Genomic DNA, 23,040 nt, shown 5'->3' with positions numbered 1-23,040 from the left:
AATGGAAAAGCTTAAATCAAAAATTAATATCCAAGGCGCTAGCTTGTGCTCGCAAAAGTTCTTAACTTACTTAAAAGGCATTATAAGTTCAATTTCCTGAGACTTTTTTTCGTATGAATACGAGTATGATGACAGCGCAAGGTTATTGCAAAAATATTGTAAAAACATAAATAAAAATAATAAAAACAAAAAAAAAAACCGGCGGCGACGCACGACTTAAAAATGTGTGTCATTTGCGATGCGGTTTTTATCGTATAGTGACATGGCAATATGGCATCATAATGGGTTTCCCCATACCATATACGAAATATTACTACCTCCAGACAAAAAAAAATTAAACAACAGTAGTTGAGTTGGTTGTCTAAGGAAACAGCCATTTCTTCAGACTTACTGTGACTATTTGGGGCTCAAATGGGCTTTTATTTTTATTATTTTTTTTTGTCTAGAAAGACAGAGAGATATGTATTATATATTGACTAATAGCATTGCAGTAAAACGGTATAGATTACACACTTGTAAGGGAGTTTCTTTAGAAACCAAATCTGAAAATCAATACCAGACCTGGTGCTCCGCATTGGCAAAAAATAAAAAATAAAAAAAAAACTTTGTTGTTTATTATTTTTTTGTTTTTTTTTTTTTTTTAACTTCATCGATATTCTCTGTTATTAGACAAACGTATAATGGCCTAGTTCAGTGAGAATGTGCCAATGGTTTTTACCCACCGTTGAAATGATTTTAATGCTCCTTAAACACGGTATGGAAAATTAACAGATACCTTGTGTTTTACCTTCTTGTTGGTGGTTTTAATCAGATTTGTTACACGCACACTATTCTATTTGGTGTGCTCATTGGTTTCAAAGGACATTAGGACATAACGACTCAAAAACTGGAAGAAAATCAATTTTGATGTGGATCTGAATACTTAATTAAATTGGATTAGTAAAAGTCGAGTTAGCGAAAATTTGAGATACGGTCAGGAGCGTATTTTTTCGAAAATCGTAAAAAAATATACTCGTAATTTTTACCTAAATGGATAGACACGTTCACTATGAGCTCATATCTTCAAACCAAATTTTGTTTTGACAATTGGGTCCCAAGATATCTGCTTTCGAATATTATGGAAAAAAAAATCATATGTTTAGTTTCAGATAACTCTGCAACCAAACCTCAGAGAAAATTTTGGTTTTCAACCATGAATAGAGTTTTAAGAGACCTTTCTTTTGATGTATCATTCGATGAGTTTTTAGAAAATTTTGTAAAATGATTTTTTTTCGAAAATCTTTTGAAAAAAAATAGATTTGTAATTTTTAAATCTAAATGGATAGAAATGTTAATTTTGAGCTCATATTTTCAATCTAAATCTTGTTTCGACACTTGGGTCCGAAGATATCTGGTTTCGAATGTATGAAAAAAATATGTTTAGTTTCAAAGACCTCAGAGAAACTTTCGGTTTTTTACCATGAATAAATCTTAAAAAGCCCTTTCATTTGATGTATTGTCATTTGCCCCACTGTTTGTTATATCAATATGACGTCATGAACTATATCCTTCGTGATTATTTAACTGTGCGATATTCGATTTCTTAAATGGAATGGATTTTCATAATGTAAAAAGCGATAGCATTGTTTTAATTAACTTTCACCATGGCCAAATATGCGCTAAAAACAAAAGGTCATAAACTTAGGTTTTTTTTCTTTTTAATTAATAAAAACAAACATTTATTTTTTTTTTTTCAATTAGAGTAAAAAATGTTTTGTTTGATGGCTTAGTCATTTTGTAAATAAACAAATATGAGTGGGTTGTACTTAAAATCATTTGTAGTGATTTTCTTTGAATTCATGTTTTCTTTTTAATTTTTAAGATTAACAAACATTTATTTGCAATAAATCTGACAAGTGAATAGTTTCACGTCATACCTACTGATGATGATTTTTATATATATATTTTTTTTCTGTTGAAAGATATTATTTGACTTTGATGTGGGTGATGTATTTTTGAAGAACATGACACAACATTTTTTGGATAACATGATTTTTATTTTAATGATAATATTGAATTTTTTTTTTCTGAAATCCGGAAAGGAAGGAGGAAGTTCTTTTTTTATTTAAAATTTAAGTTTAGATTATAATTCACATCGTAGCCAAAAAAATGATATTATTTTTTCATATTAACGACTTAATTTTATTTATTTATAAATAGTGAGTAACCTGCGTAAAATTGTAATAAAACGTGTTAATCACCGCCGTTTTTGTTTAACTTTCGAGTTTCAACTAAACAACTCCATTATGAAATGTCCAAAATGAAGTTTTATTAATTAGACTTTATGTGAAAGTTATGGAGGTTATTAATCTTTGTTTTTTCTTGAATTTTAAATTTGATGGCGAAGGAAGTGACATTTAAGAGCTTTTATTGTGGGCAATTATAAAAAGATATTTCTTTTTATTTTCTTTGCAAAAAAAAAAAAATAAATAAATAAAACAAACGATGATAACAAAGCGTCACATAAAATAGATATCTTATGGAATGAATTAAACATTTTAAATTTAAAAGTTTCTTAATTAATTTTGATGTTATTTTTTGCATTTGCAAATTTATTGATGATTATGATGAAAATGCCAAAAAATCCTAGTGCATTATAAAAGATTTGAATACCGACATTTTCTGGGAGCGGTTCGAAAGACTATCATGCCTATTACAGAAGACGCAGTGACTCACTCCCGGGGAATCTACTTGATCCGCAACCGAATCAAATTATAATCTGTGAACTCCCCGGGATGAACTGTATTATCGATCCACAAAAACACACTAAACTGCTTACCGACATATGTCATTGTTGACTCTTACATAGCCAAATGTCATTCTATCACTTCCGCACCGGCGGCGGCTTCGGTAATACGAAATCTTGTGAAAGTGACTCTCACTCCCGCCGCAGTGCATCTGCGTCTTCGGTAATAGGCATGTATATTTCAAAATTATGCTTAACCAAAATTTGGAATGACAATTTAAATATCCAAATTTTTGCTAAACTATTGCAACTCTTATGGAAAGGAGTTAAATAGAAAAGTCCACCAAACACAGTAACTGAAAAACCTTTACCTACTTTTAGTTTTATTCATCGTACACGGTTAAAAATTCTGTTGCAGCCAACCTTTGGAATTAGGCAATTTTGAATTAAAAAAAAAGTTTATAATATTTCGATTTTATTACAGTTTTTGAAAAAATTTATTGATTTCAAATACAAAACATTAAAATGAAAATTTGAAATAAAAACTAACTCCTTTGCACCTATATTATAACTTTATCTGGATAAGAATTGAAATTAAATACTCGTCTTATTTTTTAATACAAGAAAATTAAATTTTAATTAAACTGTAATTAGGTTCAGAAAAATGCATTTGGTAGGGGAGAGTGGGGCTAAATGTAACAGGGGTAAGAATTAACAGCTAAAAAAAGCGATGTTCCTTTCAATATTAAGAAACGCGTAAAGGAGAAAAATGCTCAATTTTTTCATATCTACCGGCACATTTTCTTCAGATGAAGATTAGACGACAGGGTGAGAAGTTACACTAGTGGTGCCCAAAAAATGCATGTTTGTAACTTTTTTTTTTAATTTTATTTTTGGTCTACCTCTTTACCCGAAAAAGATAGAGTGCTAAGTGTTTTTTTGTTATATGCAACTGTGTTTTGGCTCAAATTGCGTGTATATGTTATGTCTATATCAGTTTCGCTTTTTTTTTAAATTGATTTTGTTTGAAAAATTTCATGCTGGGGCTAGTTGTAACATTTTTCCGGGGCACGTTGTACCATGTAAAAACCTACCTATACTGAAAAATTGTTTACCTAATATAATTAACAACCGTGGATATGAATGGTTGTAATTGAATTTGTATTTATTTTGAAATTGGAAACACTTTTTGAACCACCACTTGAATTCATAAAGCTTATAAAACTATTTATGAATTCAAATAACTTTAATTTAAGACTACTGTCAAATTTTCTCTGGAAATCTTGGATTTGCTCCACTTTTTTTTTTTAATTTGCACCAAAATTTCATGACTGAGGTTTGTTTTTATTGTTATTAATTAAAAATAAATAAATGCAAACAAATAAAGGTATTTTTCTCTTATTTTTAGTTCTTGGTACAACCTACCCCGGTATGTGTTACACTTTGCCCCGTATGTGGGGTAAGTTGAAACAACACGATTTTTTTTTTGGAAGCTTTATTTTTTAACATTACCGTTATGTTTTGCTAAATTTTTATGATGGATCTTGGAGCTAAAACATGGGTCTTTAATTTAAAAAAGGTCTGGTTGACCCACTTTCAAATTTGTAGGAGAACCATCGATTTTAGAAAAAAGTGTTACATTTGGCCCCACTCTCCCCTAACCTTTTTTCTGATAAAAAATAAAAAATCTGAATTTGCACTAATTTGAATGCGATTTGTATTTTTTCGAAGTAAAATGTATGATCAAATGAAAAAATTTTATCTGCATTAAAGGGCCCAACAGATAGAATCCGTTGCGTCCGTTGCGTCGAAGTTTTCAACTGACAGCTCGATAAATTACACACGATCAGTTCGAAAAAAACATTTAACGATATATCTAATAATGTATATCAATTAAATATCTAAATTCTGTTGCAGAGTTCAATTTAACAATACCAAAGTCATACCTACAACTGATAATTTGTTATTTAAAATTGTTTTTAAATGAAGAGCAAGTACCTACCTAAGATAAAAAAATTTTGCATCAGAACTTCCTTAGTTCACCTTCAGCGAGAAAATATCGAATACACTTTCGAATTTGAAGTGAGCTGTCAAAAAGCAATCCGTCATACGACGTATTCTATAGGTCACGCCTTTCTGTCCCATCCGTCAACTTTAACTAATCGATTGACGGAACGGACGCAACGGATTCTATGGGCCTTTAGATTTTCACTTCACATAGTTTGTGAAAAAAAAAAAATTAAAAGAGATAGTAGTTAGGAAGTTTAAGTTTAAGATGAGTAAAAATTATAATAAACTAAAACTTTAAATTTAGGAAAACGTCCTTGATTTTTAATATAAAAAAAAATTAAATTTCAATACATTTTGTATTAAACTTACAAATGTAATAGTAAAATTTAAATAAGATTTTGGTGTTGCCTCATATGTAATCCAAATTTTAGTAGAATCTACACCAAAATTTTTAACAATGTTTTATTCTAAAAAAAATCTAGGTACCTGCCTTACATTACTTTTAGAAGAGTATAGTTTTTTCCAAAATCGGTTCTAGGAATGTTATGTAATGAGAAAAAGTATTTCTATTTTTTGAAACAAGATCGATAATTTGGCAAAAACGTGTTTATAAAAAAACATTTTTTTAGTTTCTAACTCCCAAATAATGGTTTTCGATTGTGCATCCTGAAGCGTCCGTCAGAACATGCAGAAATCTTCTCAAAGTGTTTCATTAGCACGAAAAATTATCCCTTTTAAAAGGTTTGAGATGGTCATCGGAAAAAACCCGTTATTTTAAAAACTGTCCATTTTTCGACTTTCTGCCCATATCGACTTTTGATCAAGGGCTTCAAGAGAACAACATACTAAAATTTCAGACAATTTCACCGAGGGCCACTTCCCATACAAATTGTGCGGGGTCCTTTGTTGTTTTCCAAAGATCACTCTAATTATCCAGTAAAGCTTTTCTCTTCAAAGCTAAAAACAATAAATTCTGATAGAAAATCGGTATACCTATCAAACAAAATGATTATTGTAATGATCTTGTAGTAACGCATTTCAGCTTCGAAATTCTACATTTCTTTCCAAACATGGCTAGTCAATTACAAATTGTGTTTTTCTGTGGTAAAATAGATCTTTTAATACATTATTTTTGGATTAATATAAATATAAAAAATATTTTTAGCATTCCTTTTTATTGCAACTGTTATTGCACATCCTCAAGGATACCATCAATCATCATCATCAAAGAATACTCTTACTAAAAGACAATATGAAGACTGTCTTGCTATATGTCCAGTACCATACGGACCCTTGCCGATTTGTGGTAGTGATGGTGAGACCCATTATTACAAATTCTTATTTAATTATTTAAAATGAGAGGGAATGTTATAAATAAACACAAAATAAACTAATTTTCTATTTTTGAACAAGTTGTTTACCTAATTTTTCAAAAATAAGCCAATGCAACTTGTAGATTTCGAATGATGATAATTCAGAACTCGCTATATCAGTTGTTATAGGTACATTTTGCAGGTGAACTTAATCCCAAATGAAGTATTGCATTAAAAACAAAACAGTCAATCAATTTTTGGAAGGCTAAATACTTAATAGATACCCACAAAAATTAAGTGGATCATTCAATCTTGAAAAAGTATCAAATTCAATTTTATTTCTTTCTATTCAATCTATAATTTTTAAGAGAATAAAAATACACTTCTCTTTATACCCAAAACAAACTTGCTGGTAAAAAATTTGAATATAAAAGAAGATGATATTGAATGTCAAATCATGAGTCTAATTATAAATCTTCCTAGAGTAGACCTTTGAGTTCTTATTTCTATTAATTTCTTTTCTAAACAATGGCTTATCAGTTAAAAATTATTTTTTTCTTTGGTAAGATACAGTGATTTAATTAATTTATTTTTAGTTTAAAAACAAACCTACATATAAAATTTTGTTTTTAGCAATGTTATTTGTTGCAACTGTTATTGGACGACCTGCAAATCAGGATCCTTCTACAAAGGATATACTTTCATCCAAGAAATACAATGATTGCCTTTCAACATGCATGGTAACTTACGAATATATGCCACTTTGTGGCAGCGATGGTGTTAATTATGCTAATAGGGGAGTTTTGGATTGTGCTGTCGGGTGTGGAAATCGTAAGTTTTAAGTTTATTTTTTTTAAATTGGAAAAAAATCATCTAATTTTTCAATTTTTTTCTAGCCGTGACCATCGAAAGAAGAGGAACATGTTAGAGTTTAAACTAAAATTAATAAAATTTTCACAAATACATTCAACTGAATTCAAAAAGTTAAATAAGTGAACAGTTTATAAAACAAATAAAATAAAACAATATCTAAACAATCTATTAAGTGTTGAATTTTATCTTCATTAAAATTAAGAAACAATAGAAAGTAATAACAAGTTCATTAGGTGAATATAGGAATTGCACGTTTAATGCATAGCAAACAGTTGATAAGAGAAAAAGATCATGATTGAAATTTTGCTAAACCAAATACTAAGTTTGTATAATGAGAATTAATTCAATTAGTTGAATTAGTAAATAAGAACGTTATTAAATTCAAACATCTATTAAAAAAAAAATAATTTTTGAGAAAAAAATACGAGTACAATCCGAAATAAACCGATGAAAATTTCGGAGCAAAATTCTATTAAGTCTGACATAAACTTGAAGTGAAACGTAAAAAAACACGAAGTTCTATTATTATTAGTTAAACAAATTCTTCAACAACAAATCTCAAATAATTAAAACAAAACTGAGCGTGACAGTTGAAGAATTTCTGTAAATACCTACACCAAAAACTACATGCTTGCTATTATAAAATTAAAGTGAACGTAGCATTGGGCTTGTTTTTCTAAAACCATCATTCCGATAGAAATGAAGTCAAATAGTTCTATGCATATTGTAAAAATTGTTTTAGACACATCGGATTGGTTGAAGACATAATTTAATTACGTTCGTGCAAACACATCCCCATTTTTTTAATGATATGGTTTTTAAAGCTGTTTGCAGACTTTTCCGATTTTTTCCGTTTTAATTGTTTTTTTCTTTTTCAAAAACACCAGAGTTACCTAGTTCCAAAACCCAGTTTTTGACTAAGCCCAATTTTTAGAAAATGGAATCTTTGAAGGCAATAGTTTTGGTAAACAAACAAAATCGAGTCCATTTTTTGTATCTCTTAGATTTTTAAATGCATTCCACAAAAAAGTCAAAAAAAAACCTTAAAAATTCATAATTCAAAACGCAGCGCCTAAGAAAAAAAAAAAAACACTCTCAAGAAGCCAAATTTGTTTTCACTAACTTTCCATTGGCAATTCAAATAAAAAAAAAATAATCCCTTGCTATAATAACCACTTTCTCGAAGGTCTACCAAATGTTTTCATTTTAAACTTTCATAACTTGGTTTTTAAATGTTTTAGAATTTTTTTCAATAGGTACCTTAACCTTTCAATGAATTTTTTCTATCCTCTGAAAAAAGCTCAACTTTCTTCGACTTTTCGTTTAGAAAATAGCCATTTTTTTTTGGAATGTCGTTTTACCCCTATTTACCCTATTAAATCTTTGAATTTCGAAAATCCTTTCGTAGTGCTAATTTTTAATAATATACCTTTCACATAAGATATCAACAGACAAGGACTAGAAAGTCACATCTTATATGAAGATATTCTCAGAGAGCATACAAGTTAGAAATAAATTATTAAATTTAGTGTTAATGTGTTAAAATGCTTAACTTATTGAATGGTTTAATAAATAAGAGCGAAAAACATACAAAAATCTGAAATTACCCTATTATGAACATCTCCATTAATTTTTATCTAAAAAAAAATTTCTAGTTCAAAAAGTTGGCAGGTTTTCAAAAGCTGTACCTAGGTATATTGAAAAAACTATTGGGCATATCATATGGTTAAGGACTTTTTTAATGCAGTCCAGATGAATTCCACATTATTAAAAAAAAACTGGACTCCAGTGAAAAAAGTATCAAAAACTAAGAAAGGGTAAAAAAAATCTGTTGTTTTTTTTTTACATTTTATCGAAAACCCTAAATTTAAGCCTAAAAGGCAACTTTATTTTAATTAATTAAGGTATTTTTATATTTTAATGTCAAAATTCGTTGAGATCATCTCAAAATTACGTTTATGTGTTGAAAAGACTTCAAAACAAACTTCAAAAAAACTTCAATTTATGACTTTTTTTCTATCTACTGTAAACGACACACCTTTTGGGCATGGTGGAGTTCAAGTTGTTAAATCATTTTAATTTTTCTTGTAGGAGCTTAAAAAAAAAAAAACTCAAATATTTATTTTATCTTATAAAACTTAATTTAATATTGACAATCGTGATGCATCCATGATTTATTATAATTCTTATTTGAGTGGACTTTGCGCAAAATTAAGGGGATTTTTTAATAATTGAGAATCATTATACGAGTATTTACCAAATGAATTCACACTGAAAAGTTGCTAAAAACTAGTGATAACCAGTGTCAGTTACTAAAGAGAAGATAATACAGACAAAACTCTTCTCTTTAGAGCCGGAATAAGATTCTAATCAAAAGTTGGAATATAAAATGAAATGATTTAGAATGCAAGCCTGTGAGTCTAATCATAGAACTTGTGGTAGCTGTTTGACTTTTAGATATTGTGATTTTTAAACTATAAGCATGGCTAATCAATTAAAAATTGTTTTTTTCCTTGGTGAGATCAATTGAATTAAATCTAATTTTTTTGAATTTTGTGAATAGAATTTTGTTTCTAGTATCACTTCTTATGGTATTCGTATTTGTTATTGGACATCCTCAAGGAAGTAACAGCTACGAACAGTGTCTTTCTAGATGTCCAACAACTTTTGAATATAGTCCCATCTGTGGGAGTGATAATGTGAGCTATTCTAATAGGGGCAGTTTAAATTGTGCAAACAAGTGCGGAAAGTGTAAGTTTAATTTTGTCAAGGTCAATTAGAATATCATTTTAATTTGTTTCTTTGTATCATTTTTGTTTAGCTGTGACAATGTTGCGGCAAGGATCATGTTAGATTTTGGATCTTTATACAAATATTGATACTTTGAAGACATAAAAGTGATATTGAAATATTTAAAATGCGATCAAAATAAAAAAAAAAATGCAATAATAAAACAAACTAGATCTCTATTTTGTATACCTAATTTGCTTATCTTTCATAGAAATCAAGACATGCATGATGGGACGTTGTGTAGGTGCATTACAAAAGTTTATTAATGTCTGACCTTCAGAAAATTGCTTTATTTTGAAACAAAGTAAATAGACAATTATATTTGAATAGATAAGACCGGGATTCAGCATTGTTGTTGTGGAACAAAATTGCCTTTTTTTTCAAAAACAGATTGCGGAAAGCTTCGAATTGGCTATTGATTGCGCTTTATGTTGTCATTGCTATATACATATATTTGTATTCATTTAATTCATTATTTAATTGTGGCACCTGAGCTACCTTAACAGGAAGTGACAACAAGAGATCATTACATCGTTCGGAAGAAGTTCCCAGTTTTAGAAAGAAGGAGAAACAGTTTACGACTTCACCAAAGTGCTGCCACAAGAAGTCAACTTGTAGAAGAAACTAGAGGTTTAACGATTTATTATGGAGAAATTTGACATCGAGAGAATTTGACATCGAACCTGCAATAGAACCTTTTTTTTTGTTTCTAAATATCTCTTACAAGACTAACCCGATGTTTATACCAAAGCGTGTAGTATTAAATCATTACAAAAATTTAAAAAAAATTTTTTGGATTTAAAAATCACTTTTTTTAACACGAATTATAGTCCAGTAATTTTAGGTTTTATCTGCGGAAAAATTCCTACTGGGCTGAATTTTAGTATACACCTTTATTACGGCGTTTTAATGAAGATGTGCAAAATCGACATTGATATCGTCCAGCTTTTAAGTTATAAGGGTCAAAAGGTCACGAAAAGTTTTTGGGAAATATCTCGCGACCTATTGATCGGAGCTCATCAGAGGTTATTATAAAAATTGTTCGTCGTAAAATTATCTACAACATATGCCTATAACATTTTTCTATAAAATAAACCGTTTAGGGAGTAGAGAGAAGGTGACTAAATTGCACCCACATACAAAAAATACATATTTTTGGTTTATTTTGCGCAATTTTTGAGGCTTTTATCAACATAGCTTATATTTGTTTGGTCTTATTAACTTATCTTATTACATAAATACGGATTAACTAAAGAAATTAAAAATGTACACATTGGAATTAAAAAATAATATACATACAAAAGGGCAAACCACGTTTTTCGAAAATTTTGTATGTTTCCATTTTTTGTACAATAAGCGTCTTTATTATTTAGAACACACTTTTTAAACATGGTTCAATTTTAGTTTTGAGCTTGTTATCAATCTTTAATTACCATTAAGTTATTTCAGCAGATAATTTTATATTGTTATAAGGTATTCTGGAACTTTTCTCTTGAGAAGCTCCAAACGACATTTTCTATGGAATCATGTTTGGAAAATTGATAACAAGCTCAAAACTAATATTGAACCATGTTTAAAAAGTGTGTTCTAAACAATAAAGGTGCATATTGTAGAAAAAAAGGAAACATACAAAATTTCCGAGTAGGAATTTTTCCGTAGATTGGAGTAAAAAATTACTAAAATGACTGGAATATTAGTGAAATATTTCGAAATTTCTTTAATATTTCTTCAAAATAGCATTCCAACATTTTCTTTTTTTTTTATTTGAAAAAATGTTAGAAAATTTTTTTGCCTATATAAAAAATTATTTAAAAAAAACTGCCCTTACCTAACGATTTTCATTTTTTTTTTTTTGTTTCCTTGAACTTCGGAGATTTTATCATTCCATACAATTATTCTTAACGTTTTCAGCATTAATTCAAGTTTTCAATTAAATCAAAATAATACAAAATCCTTCAATTTGATAACAATAAATTACATATCCAATCCAGGGACTAGAAACCTACTCTACTTAAATTTAAACTTGCCTTTCTAAGCCTGATGTCACTTTAAAACACTCCATCAAAAAATTCTTATTAGGTAATGAATTATTTCACATTTAGCTACAATATTTGTAAGGAAACCTTTTCATCATAAAAATCATGTTTTTGTTAAATGTGAACTTGAGGCACTTGTTTAACAACTCTTGTTGTTTTATGGAACAGGCTCCAAACCAGATATTATGTTCCTAGTAATTTGAATACGGAGTTACACTAAAGAGGTCTAGTCTTCAGAGTCAAGGCATAGGTAATGGTAAAGAAAACATCATTTTGAATTCTATTGTAGTTTTTTTTTTTATGTGGAGCAGGCACATACTAAGTTTTGCGACAGGTAGAGTCCCTAAATTTAAGTTAAATTGTTAAACACAAGCTCATTCTATATAGAAAAAAAAAAACGAAACGGACAAAATAAGTACATTAGTTGTTTACTTCTCATTATTAAACAAAAACTGAGATAGTGTGAAGAATTAAATGTAGTTTAAGTTTTTTACTTTAAGTGGTGACTTTTCAGACAACTTTATTTACTATTTCCAAACTTAGTGTTTGGAAATAGCAAAGGCATCAACTTTACCGTTCAAAGTGAATTTAACATAAAATATACATTTTGACTATTTTTCTTTACATTTAAAATAATTGATTTATTACCTATTTTGTACGCTACAAAAAAATTCACACAACGAGGTGTGAAATTCATCACTTACTACCGAACTATATAAAGAATTTAAAAAAATATACGAGTACCAATCGGTAATCATATGAAAAAAACCATATGTCAATATCACTTCTGAATTCTATACATAAAAACAAATTTTGGTTTAGAATTTCGCACATAATTTTTTAACACTTACTATAAAAATAAATTTTTTTTCAACTTTCCATACTACCTGTTATCAATGCGAAAAAATGTTTATCTTTCTCCACAAAATAAATTACTAAACATTAAGAAAAACCGCTATAACCACCACACACCTACTCTGAAATACTATATCTATGAATTAATAGTCTCTATAAGTCTCACCCATAACAACATTTACAACTAAGCGGTGGATGGCGCGGCGAAATGTATTCTGGGGCGTCAGTCAGTATCACTAGCTAAATTGAAAATTCTATCGACAAGCAAAAATTCTTAATAGCCTCCCTACCTTAAAATTAACTATTCGTATGTCTTCTATTTTAATGAGAAACATTTTAAACTGGAAAACCAAATGAAACAGAAGTGGATTGGAATGGTTGTACGGTAAATGGTAAATAAAACTCGAAATGTTATTGAAAAGTCATATGTAACGAGTTTTAGAAATTAGAGAAACTGAGAAGTTATAAGTGATATTTGATAAATTATAAGTTAAAATATAAGTGATAAGCAATAAAAAAATAAGTGATAAGTAATAAGTGATAAGTGATAACTGATAAGTGATTAGGGGAAGGTGGCCTAAAATGGCCCCCCTAAGGAAAATGTCCTGTATCTCGAAAAACAGTAGCATTCAAACTTAAATGCTATATACTTTTCAAAGTTTAATATATTACTCTCACATTTTTTTCATTAGCGAGTTAAAAAAGTTCCAAAAGGTATTTAATTTTTTTAATTTTCAAGACGTCTACAAATTTCACTGATCAAATTTACCAGGGTAAAATGGCACACTGTCCAAACATACGTTATTTTAAATGCGAAATTGAGTCAATGGGCTCCTTTTAAATTTTCTTGGAACAAGTGGTGCTTAATCCCCCCAGATCTTTCATCCAGTCATTTAAAACCCAGTTCATGTTGGTTGCTCGTCTCGTTTTTGTAGTTTTTGCAACTTTGAATGTTTTGGATGCTTTTTTCCAGGTTTTTTGACGGAATCAAGGGCTTTCCTCAGTCCAGGACTTCCTCTCTGTACATCCTTCATAAATAGCAACTATTTTCACTTTAAAAAATGAAAATGTGAAAAAAAAAATTTAAAATGGCATGTGAAATAGGTATGCCATTTTACCCGAGCACTAAGTAGGCCATTTTGCCCATTTTGAGTTTTTTCAATTTAATTTTTACACCAAAAAATTTAAAATCGTTTTAAACCAACTTATTTCAGTAAAATAATAAGAAATACTTCATGCGTACATACATTAACTTCTTTTTCCAAAATACAATATTTTTTATACTTTTTTTTTGCAAAAAAAATTTCACAAAATTATAACAAGTGTACTTTTTGAGGTGGATAGAGACAGTTTGACCTGTCAAATTTCAAATAATGGCTTGAAGTTGCTGAAATTTCGTATATGTTGGTTTTGTAAGATAAACTAAAGAATCGCGTTCATAAAACTTTCTAATTATTTTCGATTCTACAATTCGGCCCCCTGGCACCTTGGGGTGCCATTTTAGGCCACTTTCCCCTACTGATAAGTGATAACTGATAAGTGATAAGTGATGTGTGATAAGTTATAACATAAGTGATAAGTTATAAGTGATAAGTGATAAGTCATAAATGGTAAGTAGTAAGTGGTAAGTGGTAAGTGGTAAGTGGTAAGTGATAAGTGATAAGTGATAAGTGATAAGTGATAAGTGATAAGTGATAAGTGATAAGTGATAAGTGGTAAGTGATAATGGATAACTTAAAAGCTATATGTGATAGAGAAATGATAAAAGATACAGAAATTATACCTTCCTAAAAGCAAAAGTCCTAAGATTGTTTAGAGCTTATAATGCTTGTTTTGAACCTTGTGCATGAAAATCCTTTTTCTTTTCTTTTTAAAAATTAGTTTGAAAACTGGCATTTAAAAAAAGTCTGGTCTATAAAACAATTTAACTGAATTTATATTAGTCGTATTTAAGACTGCTTTCCCTAAACAAAATAAATGAAGATCTTTTTAAATCATATGATTTCTTTAAGGCATTACAACCAATTAAATTCATTTACTCGGGCGCCATTTTCAACAAAACCAATCCTGCAAACAATGCACTCATGCATATAACAAGCACACGCTATGGTCTATGCACTTTCGCGAGTTTAAAACAAAACAACAACAAAAAAATCGTACAAAATTAACCACTTTTGTGCGTGTATTACTACCTACCGAGCCGCATTTCACTCCTATGGGAAGTTATCATCGTCAGTCGGAACACGGTAGCCTAGAAAACGATAGAAATATTAATCTGTTACGGAACGTAACGGACAAACCATAGAGAATACAAATGAAGTCTTGGTCTATTTTATTATTATTATTAAGCTAAACCAATGGCAAAATATAAATAAAAAAAAAATATGAATTTTTGATTGCTCTATGAGCGCGCTATGTATGGATAGATATTTAAGTTAATAATATGCGAATGTTTGTTTAACGTCAATAACACACACACTATAGTTGTCTATTTGGCATTACAGGTTTTGGAATTAAGTCGTATTGATGCCTACTTGCCGGTATAACCACATTCCAATGTGTTGCCAATAATATTCACAAAAAAACAACAACAACAATGTATTTGGTATAGCACATTCAAATTGACCGTTAATTATAATGATAATATACCCACTGCACCTTTTTTATAAATGCATTTTGATGTGAATTTAAATTATCATCTTTATTATGAAGTTCAAAAACAGTTTGGTGGTGAATAAATAAAATTGAATTTTCTAACAATTGGTAACAAAATTGGATGTAATTTATTTAGATTGTTATTTAAATATTTGATAAGATATCGATTGTTAGCCAATGCTTTGTGAATTTTTAAAATCTATGGGTATTATTTCGTTCTTTTTGAATGTTTTGAACTTAAAAAAAAAAAAATAGATTAATCCGGATGTGAATAGACAAATAAAGTAATAAAGATCAAATTTATTAATTTTAAGAAGCTTACAGAAATTTTTTTTTCTTCTTTCAATGTCATTAATTATTAAAAATGTTCTCAATTTTCAATTTTTATAATTTTTTATGGCAACTGATGAAAAATGTCTTTTTCATGCCAAATAATAATAATGTGTGTCATTGTCACATATGCGAGTTAATTTTTTTTTTTTATTTGTTTTATTCATTCATATGAAGGTCATTTTAGAATTAGTCACAATTAAAATACCCCCAGCATATTATATAGGCAGATATTGTTTGCGGTTTAAATTCCCACACTTACTATGTTCCGCAGCAATAATAAAAAATAATGTTCTCATTGGAAATAATTCATAAAAGAAAATATAGGTACCTATTACTAGCATGAGAGAGTGCTTAAATATTTATGGTTTAAAAGTTAAATTTTATGGTTTTACATATATTCGATTTAAATTTTTAATGACTTTTAGAAACTAGTTTGTTGCAAGCAAATTTTAGGATAAGTTAGTTGGTTGAAAAATCACGAAATATGAATAAATGGTTTTTAACTGAACACGCACTGGTAAATGAACTAAAAAATATTGCAAACTTTTAGTTAGTTTTAAACTATTGTAGTTTTTTTTTTTTTTATTTTTTACAGCACATAAACAAAAACCATTTGTATAAAACTATGGCGAAATGGAAAGGTGTATACATTTTGCAAATCAATATTTATTTTGAAAATAGAAAACAAATATTTGTTGTTTCAGGGTCAAATAGCAGTTTTTTTTTTTTTTTTAATTTATCTTCTTTGAGAAACTCAAATTTTCGAATACATTCAACTTTATCAAGTAAAATTGATATAAAAACCTGAACAAAGGTTTCGTGTTTGATGAAAATGTGTTAAAATTTTATGTTTACATACTATCTATATGAAAGAACAAACATGATTTAACTAGTTTCGTTTTTTTTTTTTTTTGTGTAGGTGTATGGCGTATACGTAACCTTTTTTTTATTTTTTTCTGGATACAGAAAATTATGCCTAAAATCAAGACAAAATAACAATTGATCACTCCTAAGTTTGAAGAAGAATTGAAGGAGCATATACCTATTTGACACGTTAAGTTAGAAAATTGGAGAAATCACTGAATAAGGTCTGAAGCGATCTGGATTTGTATGTATTAAAACAAATTTTGTTTAATCAATTAAAATGTAAAACTATCAAATCTTAGAATTTGGTGCATTCCTTTTTACATTTTGTGTGAGACTTAAATCTCTTCAACCAAGGAGAACTTGGCCCCTTTTTCTGTTATATATCTTTGTTGAGAATTTACCACTTTTTGCAATGTACCTTTTTTTGAATGATTTGGATTAAAATTTTGAATGAGACAATACATTTGTGAGAAAAAAAATATTTAACAAAATATTTGATGAACCGTTATTTAATGTATTTGCCAAAGAAGCATATCAATGCATTAGAGTTTAAAAAATTTTCAAAAAATTAATTTTTGCGTTTTTATAAAAAAGATTTCAAAAAATCTATTTTTTTAAAAATGAGTTAGATATGTATTTGTTTTTTTTTTTTTTTTTTAATGTTATAAATTTTTTTTACAGGAGGGCCAACAAGTCAACGTTGAAAAGAAAACGGGTGGGTGATAGGGTAGTTAATAACAATTATTAGGAAAATAATTTACAAAATCGTAGCCATGCATTTCATGAGTTGTATTGAAACCCTGAATAACCTTGCTAAAAATTTAAAAATTCAAACTAGTACAGGTAAAATAGGCATTTTAAAGAAAAAAAATTGTTACACTCACGAAACATTTCAAAAAGTTTGCTTTTGGGATAAGAACCAAGTACAAAAAAAAGTCTATAAGAAAAGTTGGGTGGAAGGGTGTTTTTTCGCGGACAAAAGGGAGGGGGTGAAAGTCAAAAATATACTTAAAAAAATTGTTTGTCGAATATCATCATATGACACATGTTTTCAAGGTATTTCTTGATGCTGAATCTAAAGGCATAAAAATAAAGTCAATACGATTGCTCTAAGAAAAGCTATTGCCGATTAAAAACAAGGGTGCTTGTTTTTTGACTTCAACAAGTAAAATATAACCGAAACCCATGTGAAAAACATGCTACACTGAATGAAGGTTTTAGATAAAGCAGGAACAAAGGATTCATAAAGTTCTTAAAATTATTTTTGGTGACAGGGTGTTTTTTTTGATGGGTTAAGTTGTGTGTGAGGAAGGTATCATAACAGCTGACTTAAATTTAATTAATTTTTAAAACTTTGTGTAAATTTTTTGGTTGGTAGGTATAAGAATTAAGAATCTATAAAGTGTACAAAATTATCTTGAGTGAAAGGGTGTTTTTTTTTTTAAAGAAATGTTGAAATTCGTAATTAGTACCACAAAAACTAGGAAAAAATTGTTGCACAAATGAAAATTGGTAAAAATGTTTCATTTATAACAGAAACCAAGAACCCAAAGCCAAACAGTCTATAACAATAATATTTCTCTCAAATAACCTGGTTTTAAGATAATTCTTTTTTATTCATAAAAAAAACTACGAATGCATTCAAGGCTTGTGCGTGTCTTAGTTTAGGTTTTTTGTGATTTCTTAAGCGTTATATATAAGGAACTACTCTCGGTCCATTGGTATAAAAATAAGAAGAGGGTCGAAGTTCCTTGAGATGGTTAGGTACAACCGTGTCCCTTGATATGGTGCGCGCTAATTTTTGTTTAACTTGGTAAAGAAACTATTTTGAATCTTTTTTTAAACTTGGATCATTGTCTGATTGTTTTTTTTTTGTATCTAAAATATTTTCCAGTTAACTAAAATACATATTTTGTATAATTCGTAACAGAAATTTTAATCTTTAATTTTTTATAAAAAGAAAATCATTTATTTGCATTAAGCATCTGGCCCATTATAGATTTTATATCTATCATCGAACGGAAATACATTTATATGTCTATGCAAAATCAAATCAAAATCTTCAATAGGTACCTACCTATACCTAATGTTCTAAATTTTCAAAATTATTTTTTTAGTTTTCTATAACGAAGTTTGTTTGCATATATCAACAAAATTCAATGCTATTTCGTAATTAAAATGACAACATCCCAGCTGAATGACAACAATTTATCCATACAGACATAGACAAAATCAGTAGTTGCTTATTAGCTCAGTTAAAATCTTGTTGCTTTTGGAATTTGAAATACAAAAAAAAAAAAAAACGCATCAACCAAATTGAACCGGCATCAACATTCAACGTCCGTCCGGTTGATCTACTCCAACAGCACAAGTTTATATTCAAATGAATGTAAAATTAAAAAAAAAAAAAAAAAAATACAAATGTAATTGTATATGTTGCACAAATAATAATGTCCACATACATTTAAAGCAAAGTCAACAACAACAATAAAAAACATTCAGTAACAACAACAACAACAAAAATTGTAATAAAACTAATTTCAATTGAAGCACCACTAACAATTTAATTACCATAATATTCTGTTTCGTTGCAAGCAAAATGCAATATTATTTGTAAAGCTCTGTTTTGTCTGTCTGTCTGTTTTGTCTGGCTGCGTTTGTTGGCTCGGTTCCGTTTTTTTTTTATGTGGTGATCCACTTAACCAGTGTGAATCGAATTCATTGAGACGAAGCCAAAAACGAAACGAAATGAACGTTTGTGTCCATGTCCAGCCAACAAGCCAGTGTTGTTGCATTGAAATTGAAAACTCAAATAATCATTTTTAGCAAAAAAACAAAACCGACTTCCATGGATCAAAACTGGGTTTTATGGTTTTTAAAATAGTTCCTTTGGCAAAAAGTGAACGAAATTGAAATGGGACCACACTGCAGCCACCAGCTATCCAATACAAAAAGAATTATCAAAATTGGTTCACTCAGTCCAAAGTTATGCGGTAACAAACATAAAAAAAAAAAAAAAAAATACAGACGAATTGAATACCTCCTCCTTTTTGGAAGTCGGTAAAAACATTCAAATATAAAAATAAGATCGAAAGTGTGCCATGATCCAATTACGTTTTACCTACCAAATGCACAATGATTTTGATTGGATACTATGGTAACTTATGTAACTTGATTGGCAGTATTTTTGGAGACCTTTAGGGATTTATAAGTTGGCATTTGAAAAAACGAGTACCTTCAAATATTGACGTATCAAATATTTCCTTACTTTAACTCTGGCACCAAAGACCTTTATAACTTCTCAATTAGACAGAGCTTTGCTGTGGAATTGTTTGACAGAAATGATTTTTATTTATTGCGATGTAATGTACAACAATCCCAACTTCTATAGACCCTATAAATGCCCTAGAAATTGAATATCAAACGTTCCAAGTTCTGTTTCTGGTTGACTGAAAACCATCTGTGACAGAAATGAAATATAAATACCTTCTTTATTTGAATTAATTTGTGCCAACAATGAACATTGATTCCTGGCCTCTAAGGGCTACCTCGCAAAGTCAAATTTTATTGTCTATCAATGGGTTAGAGTTGGCCAAGTCAGTGTAATAAATTCTTTACTTCAAAAATCTGACCTTTCAAATAGACATATCTTTTCAACGCCCCACTGATCCATTATGCAATAAAGAAATAGAAAAATATTTAATAATAATTGTTGGCATGCTGAGTACAATTTGTTCCATGAGTTTCTATATTTCAATAGATTTCTATCCTTATGATGGGCTTCTAAGAGTATTTATCGTTAGTTAGTAGTCGTGTGCGATGATGATGATGATGATGATGAATCATATACAACAACATGGGAATAATTGTGTTATTGTGAAAATTCAATTAATAGAATAATATTCATTGTTCTTATAAGTTTATAGACAGCAGATATAACAAGAAAAATAATAATTCTCATAGAGCTAATAAAAGTAGCTACAATCTATCACGTAAGTTTGAATCTATTATACTTTATACTTCGTTTAATAACACAATGAAATCGAAACAATTGGTTTGGAAAGAATTTCTGAAATGGTTTTTTTTTCTCAGTACCTAATAAGTAAGGAACTAATTTTTAAATGATATTTACCTGCATGCCAATTTATAAAAATTAATTGAATAATTTGTGAGAATTTTTACCTGGAAAGAAAAAAATAGTTAAAATGTTTTTAAAAATATTCGTGTCAAGTAAGCATAAATTCATAGAAAAATAAACAAATTTACATGTAATTTTAAAGTTTTGATTACAGGGTTTTTTTTATATATTTATTTAGATTAAACTTATTATTGACAATGATTAACGTGGGAGAAGACTTGAGAGATTATTTAAAGTATTTTCTAAGAATTTATCGAAGGTCGTTTCTAACAAACTTGACATGATGTGAAAGTAATTAAATGGCGAAAAAGGTTTTGATATGTATGATCGTGATCGTGGATCGTTTAGTATAGCGGAAAAAAATCAAGTGAAATAATAATTACATACTTTAAATTTTTAATAAGCAAAGTACCCTTCAACGTCTAACATTAACACAGTAAATATCCCAAATTTCGAAAATGATTCCAGAAAACCGATATCGAAAACATTATATACATATATTTTATTCTATCGCAAGTAACAAAAATTTACTTAAGGAGTTTAAGATTTTAAAGCGATTATGATATTCATCTTCAGGAAAAATTGAATTTCATTGCAATGATCAACCGACATTATTGTTTTTGGTAATAAATTCAAAAAGAGTTCAATTCCTGCCTATCTTGCACAATACCCACTATGGTAAAAATTTTACTGTTTTTGGAATTTTTGTTTAGAAAATTGTTGGTGAAGTTCACATACTTTAACAAAATTTCAAACAAATTCTTTAATCCGTTAAAAAAAAATGTAGTATCCAAAATTGATGTTTTTAAATGTTTTTCTTAATTTTTAAATTGAGGTTACTAAAACATAATAATAAAAAGAGGCTTAATATTAATGCAAGGATTACACAGTAAACGAAATCGAACAACGAGTTTATTCTCTGATGTCATAACAACAATATCTTCACTCTGCCAACCCCCCGTAAATGTCAAAACCCGGGAGCTGTGTATCAGCGCTAGTGTTATCGTACCCTTCAACGCGTTGACAGACTTTCTCCAGGGGCGATCACATAATATTTAAATCTTGGAAAATGTTTTGACGTCATATTTACGTCAGAGAGTCGTTGACCTATTTTGCTGATATTAGTTTTTTAGTCTGAGTCATTGAATTTACTTCTTTATTATGTTCGAATATTATGTTAGCTAAACTTTCATAAAATTTACTAAACTTCAATTATTTAGACTTTTCAGAATATCCATCCTTCTATCTATTACAAAGCGTAGGTACACCTACTCTACCTTCTACCTATGTATATAGTTTTGGTACCCTTTTTTGAAGGTCAACAAATATTACGTTGTTCTAATTAAATTTAAGTTCAAGTTGACGGTAATTACTTTACCCATTCAACAATTACATACTTACAACTGTATATAATTGGAAAGTATTAGAAAAACTGACACGAACTTAGGTAATACACTGACCTCTTTTCACACCTTAATATATCATGTGAAAGAAATTCGAATATACCAAAAATGTCATGAATTTTGTATTTATTATTATATATGAAGAAAATTATTTAGATATATTACATACATATGTAATTAGTAAATTCTTGTGCCTCGTAAGCAGAAAGACATTCCATTACCTTTTTTACTTAAAGCATTCTTAAGCAATTTTTGTTTATAGATTTAAAACAAAGTAGTACAAAATTTAAAAGCAACGTAAATAGGTACCTAAATGATTCAAGTAGATAATCGTTATTTATAGTCTGAGAGAGATAAAAAAAACAGTTTGGTTTAATCTATTTAAATCTTTTTAACTAATAATTAAGAATTTTATTAAGACCTTAAAAAATGAGTAATCTTTAAATATTCAGTCAAAATGTTAGGTTTTCAGCTCAAAGGGTATTATTTTTTGTTATTTAAGATTTCTCAGATTTATAATATAAATTTTGGAAATTTTTGGTCAGTTTGGTTCATAGAACTTTCATGTTTTTTCATATTTAATTTAAATTTTTTAACCGTGAAAGAAGCTTTATACTTTTCACTTAAGAAACCTCAAATTTCTGACTCTATCACTCAGACTGTTTTTGTGATGATATCAAACTTTTGCATTCCTAGGTATAGAACATATTACAACCAAGCAAAAAAAAACCCTTAGCGAAATAACTTTTTGTCGTGACACAGTCAAATTACTTGGTCAACACAACAAGATATACAAAACAACTATACTACGTCTATATGCATGCATTTCAAATAGAAATGTGCTGCCTTTAATATCATGTTTACATGTATCATTGTACTCCTATATCTCTCTCTCTCCAAAAACTTTGAATGCCATTAACAAAACAAAAAACGTGCTCTACCACACGACTAAAATGCTTTCCCAAACTCACGTTGACCTATTTTAACAGTCGAGTCGGTCGTCCAGATAGAAACATTCAGACGGTTTTCAGAACAAAAAAAA

The 23,040-nt window shown here is 28.8% G+C and overlaps 2 protein-coding genes across 3 annotated transcripts in view; one reads left to right on the top strand and one right to left on the bottom strand.

Moving 5' to 3' along the window:
* Positions 1–23,040, bottom strand: part of LOC129917960 (uncharacterized) — a 65,984-nt gene that overhangs the window by 11,843 nt on the left and 31,101 nt on the right. The gene's annotated exons all lie outside the window — the stretch shown is intronic.
* On the top strand, positions 9,302–9,884 carry LOC129917961 (protease inhibitor 2-like). The gene is made up of 3 exons (XM_055998225.1): positions 9,302–9,437; positions 9,499–9,672; positions 9,743–9,884. The coding sequence occupies exons 1-3, from the start codon at positions 9,404–9,406 to the stop codon at positions 9,772–9,774; spliced, it is 240 nt and encodes a 79-aa protein (XP_055854200.1). The 5' UTR covers positions 9,302–9,403; the 3' UTR covers positions 9,775–9,884.

This window comes from Episyrphus balteatus, chromosome 4 (genome assembly GCF_945859705.1).
Source record: "Episyrphus balteatus chromosome 4, idEpiBalt1.1, whole genome shotgun sequence".
NCBI classification, from domain to species: domain Eukaryota; kingdom Metazoa; phylum Arthropoda; class Insecta; order Diptera; family Syrphidae; genus Episyrphus; species Episyrphus balteatus.
Note: the sequence above shows the minus strand (reverse complement) of the source record. Positions and strands in the feature narration are given on the sequence as shown.

Bases quoted from the DNA above. Each gene is read 5' to 3' on its own strand.
- LOC129917961 (XM_055998225.1), top strand. From the start codon at position 9,404: ATGGCTAATCAATTAAAAATTGTTTTTTTCCTTG. The intron at 9,438-9,498 runs GTGAGATCAATT...TTTTGTTTCTAG, and splicing joins AAAAATTGTTTTTTTCCTTG to TATCACTTCTTATGGTATTC. The intron at 9,673-9,742 runs GTAAGTTTAATT...ATTTTTGTTTAG, and splicing joins TGCAAACAAGTGCGGAAAGT to CTGTGACAATGTTGCGGCAA.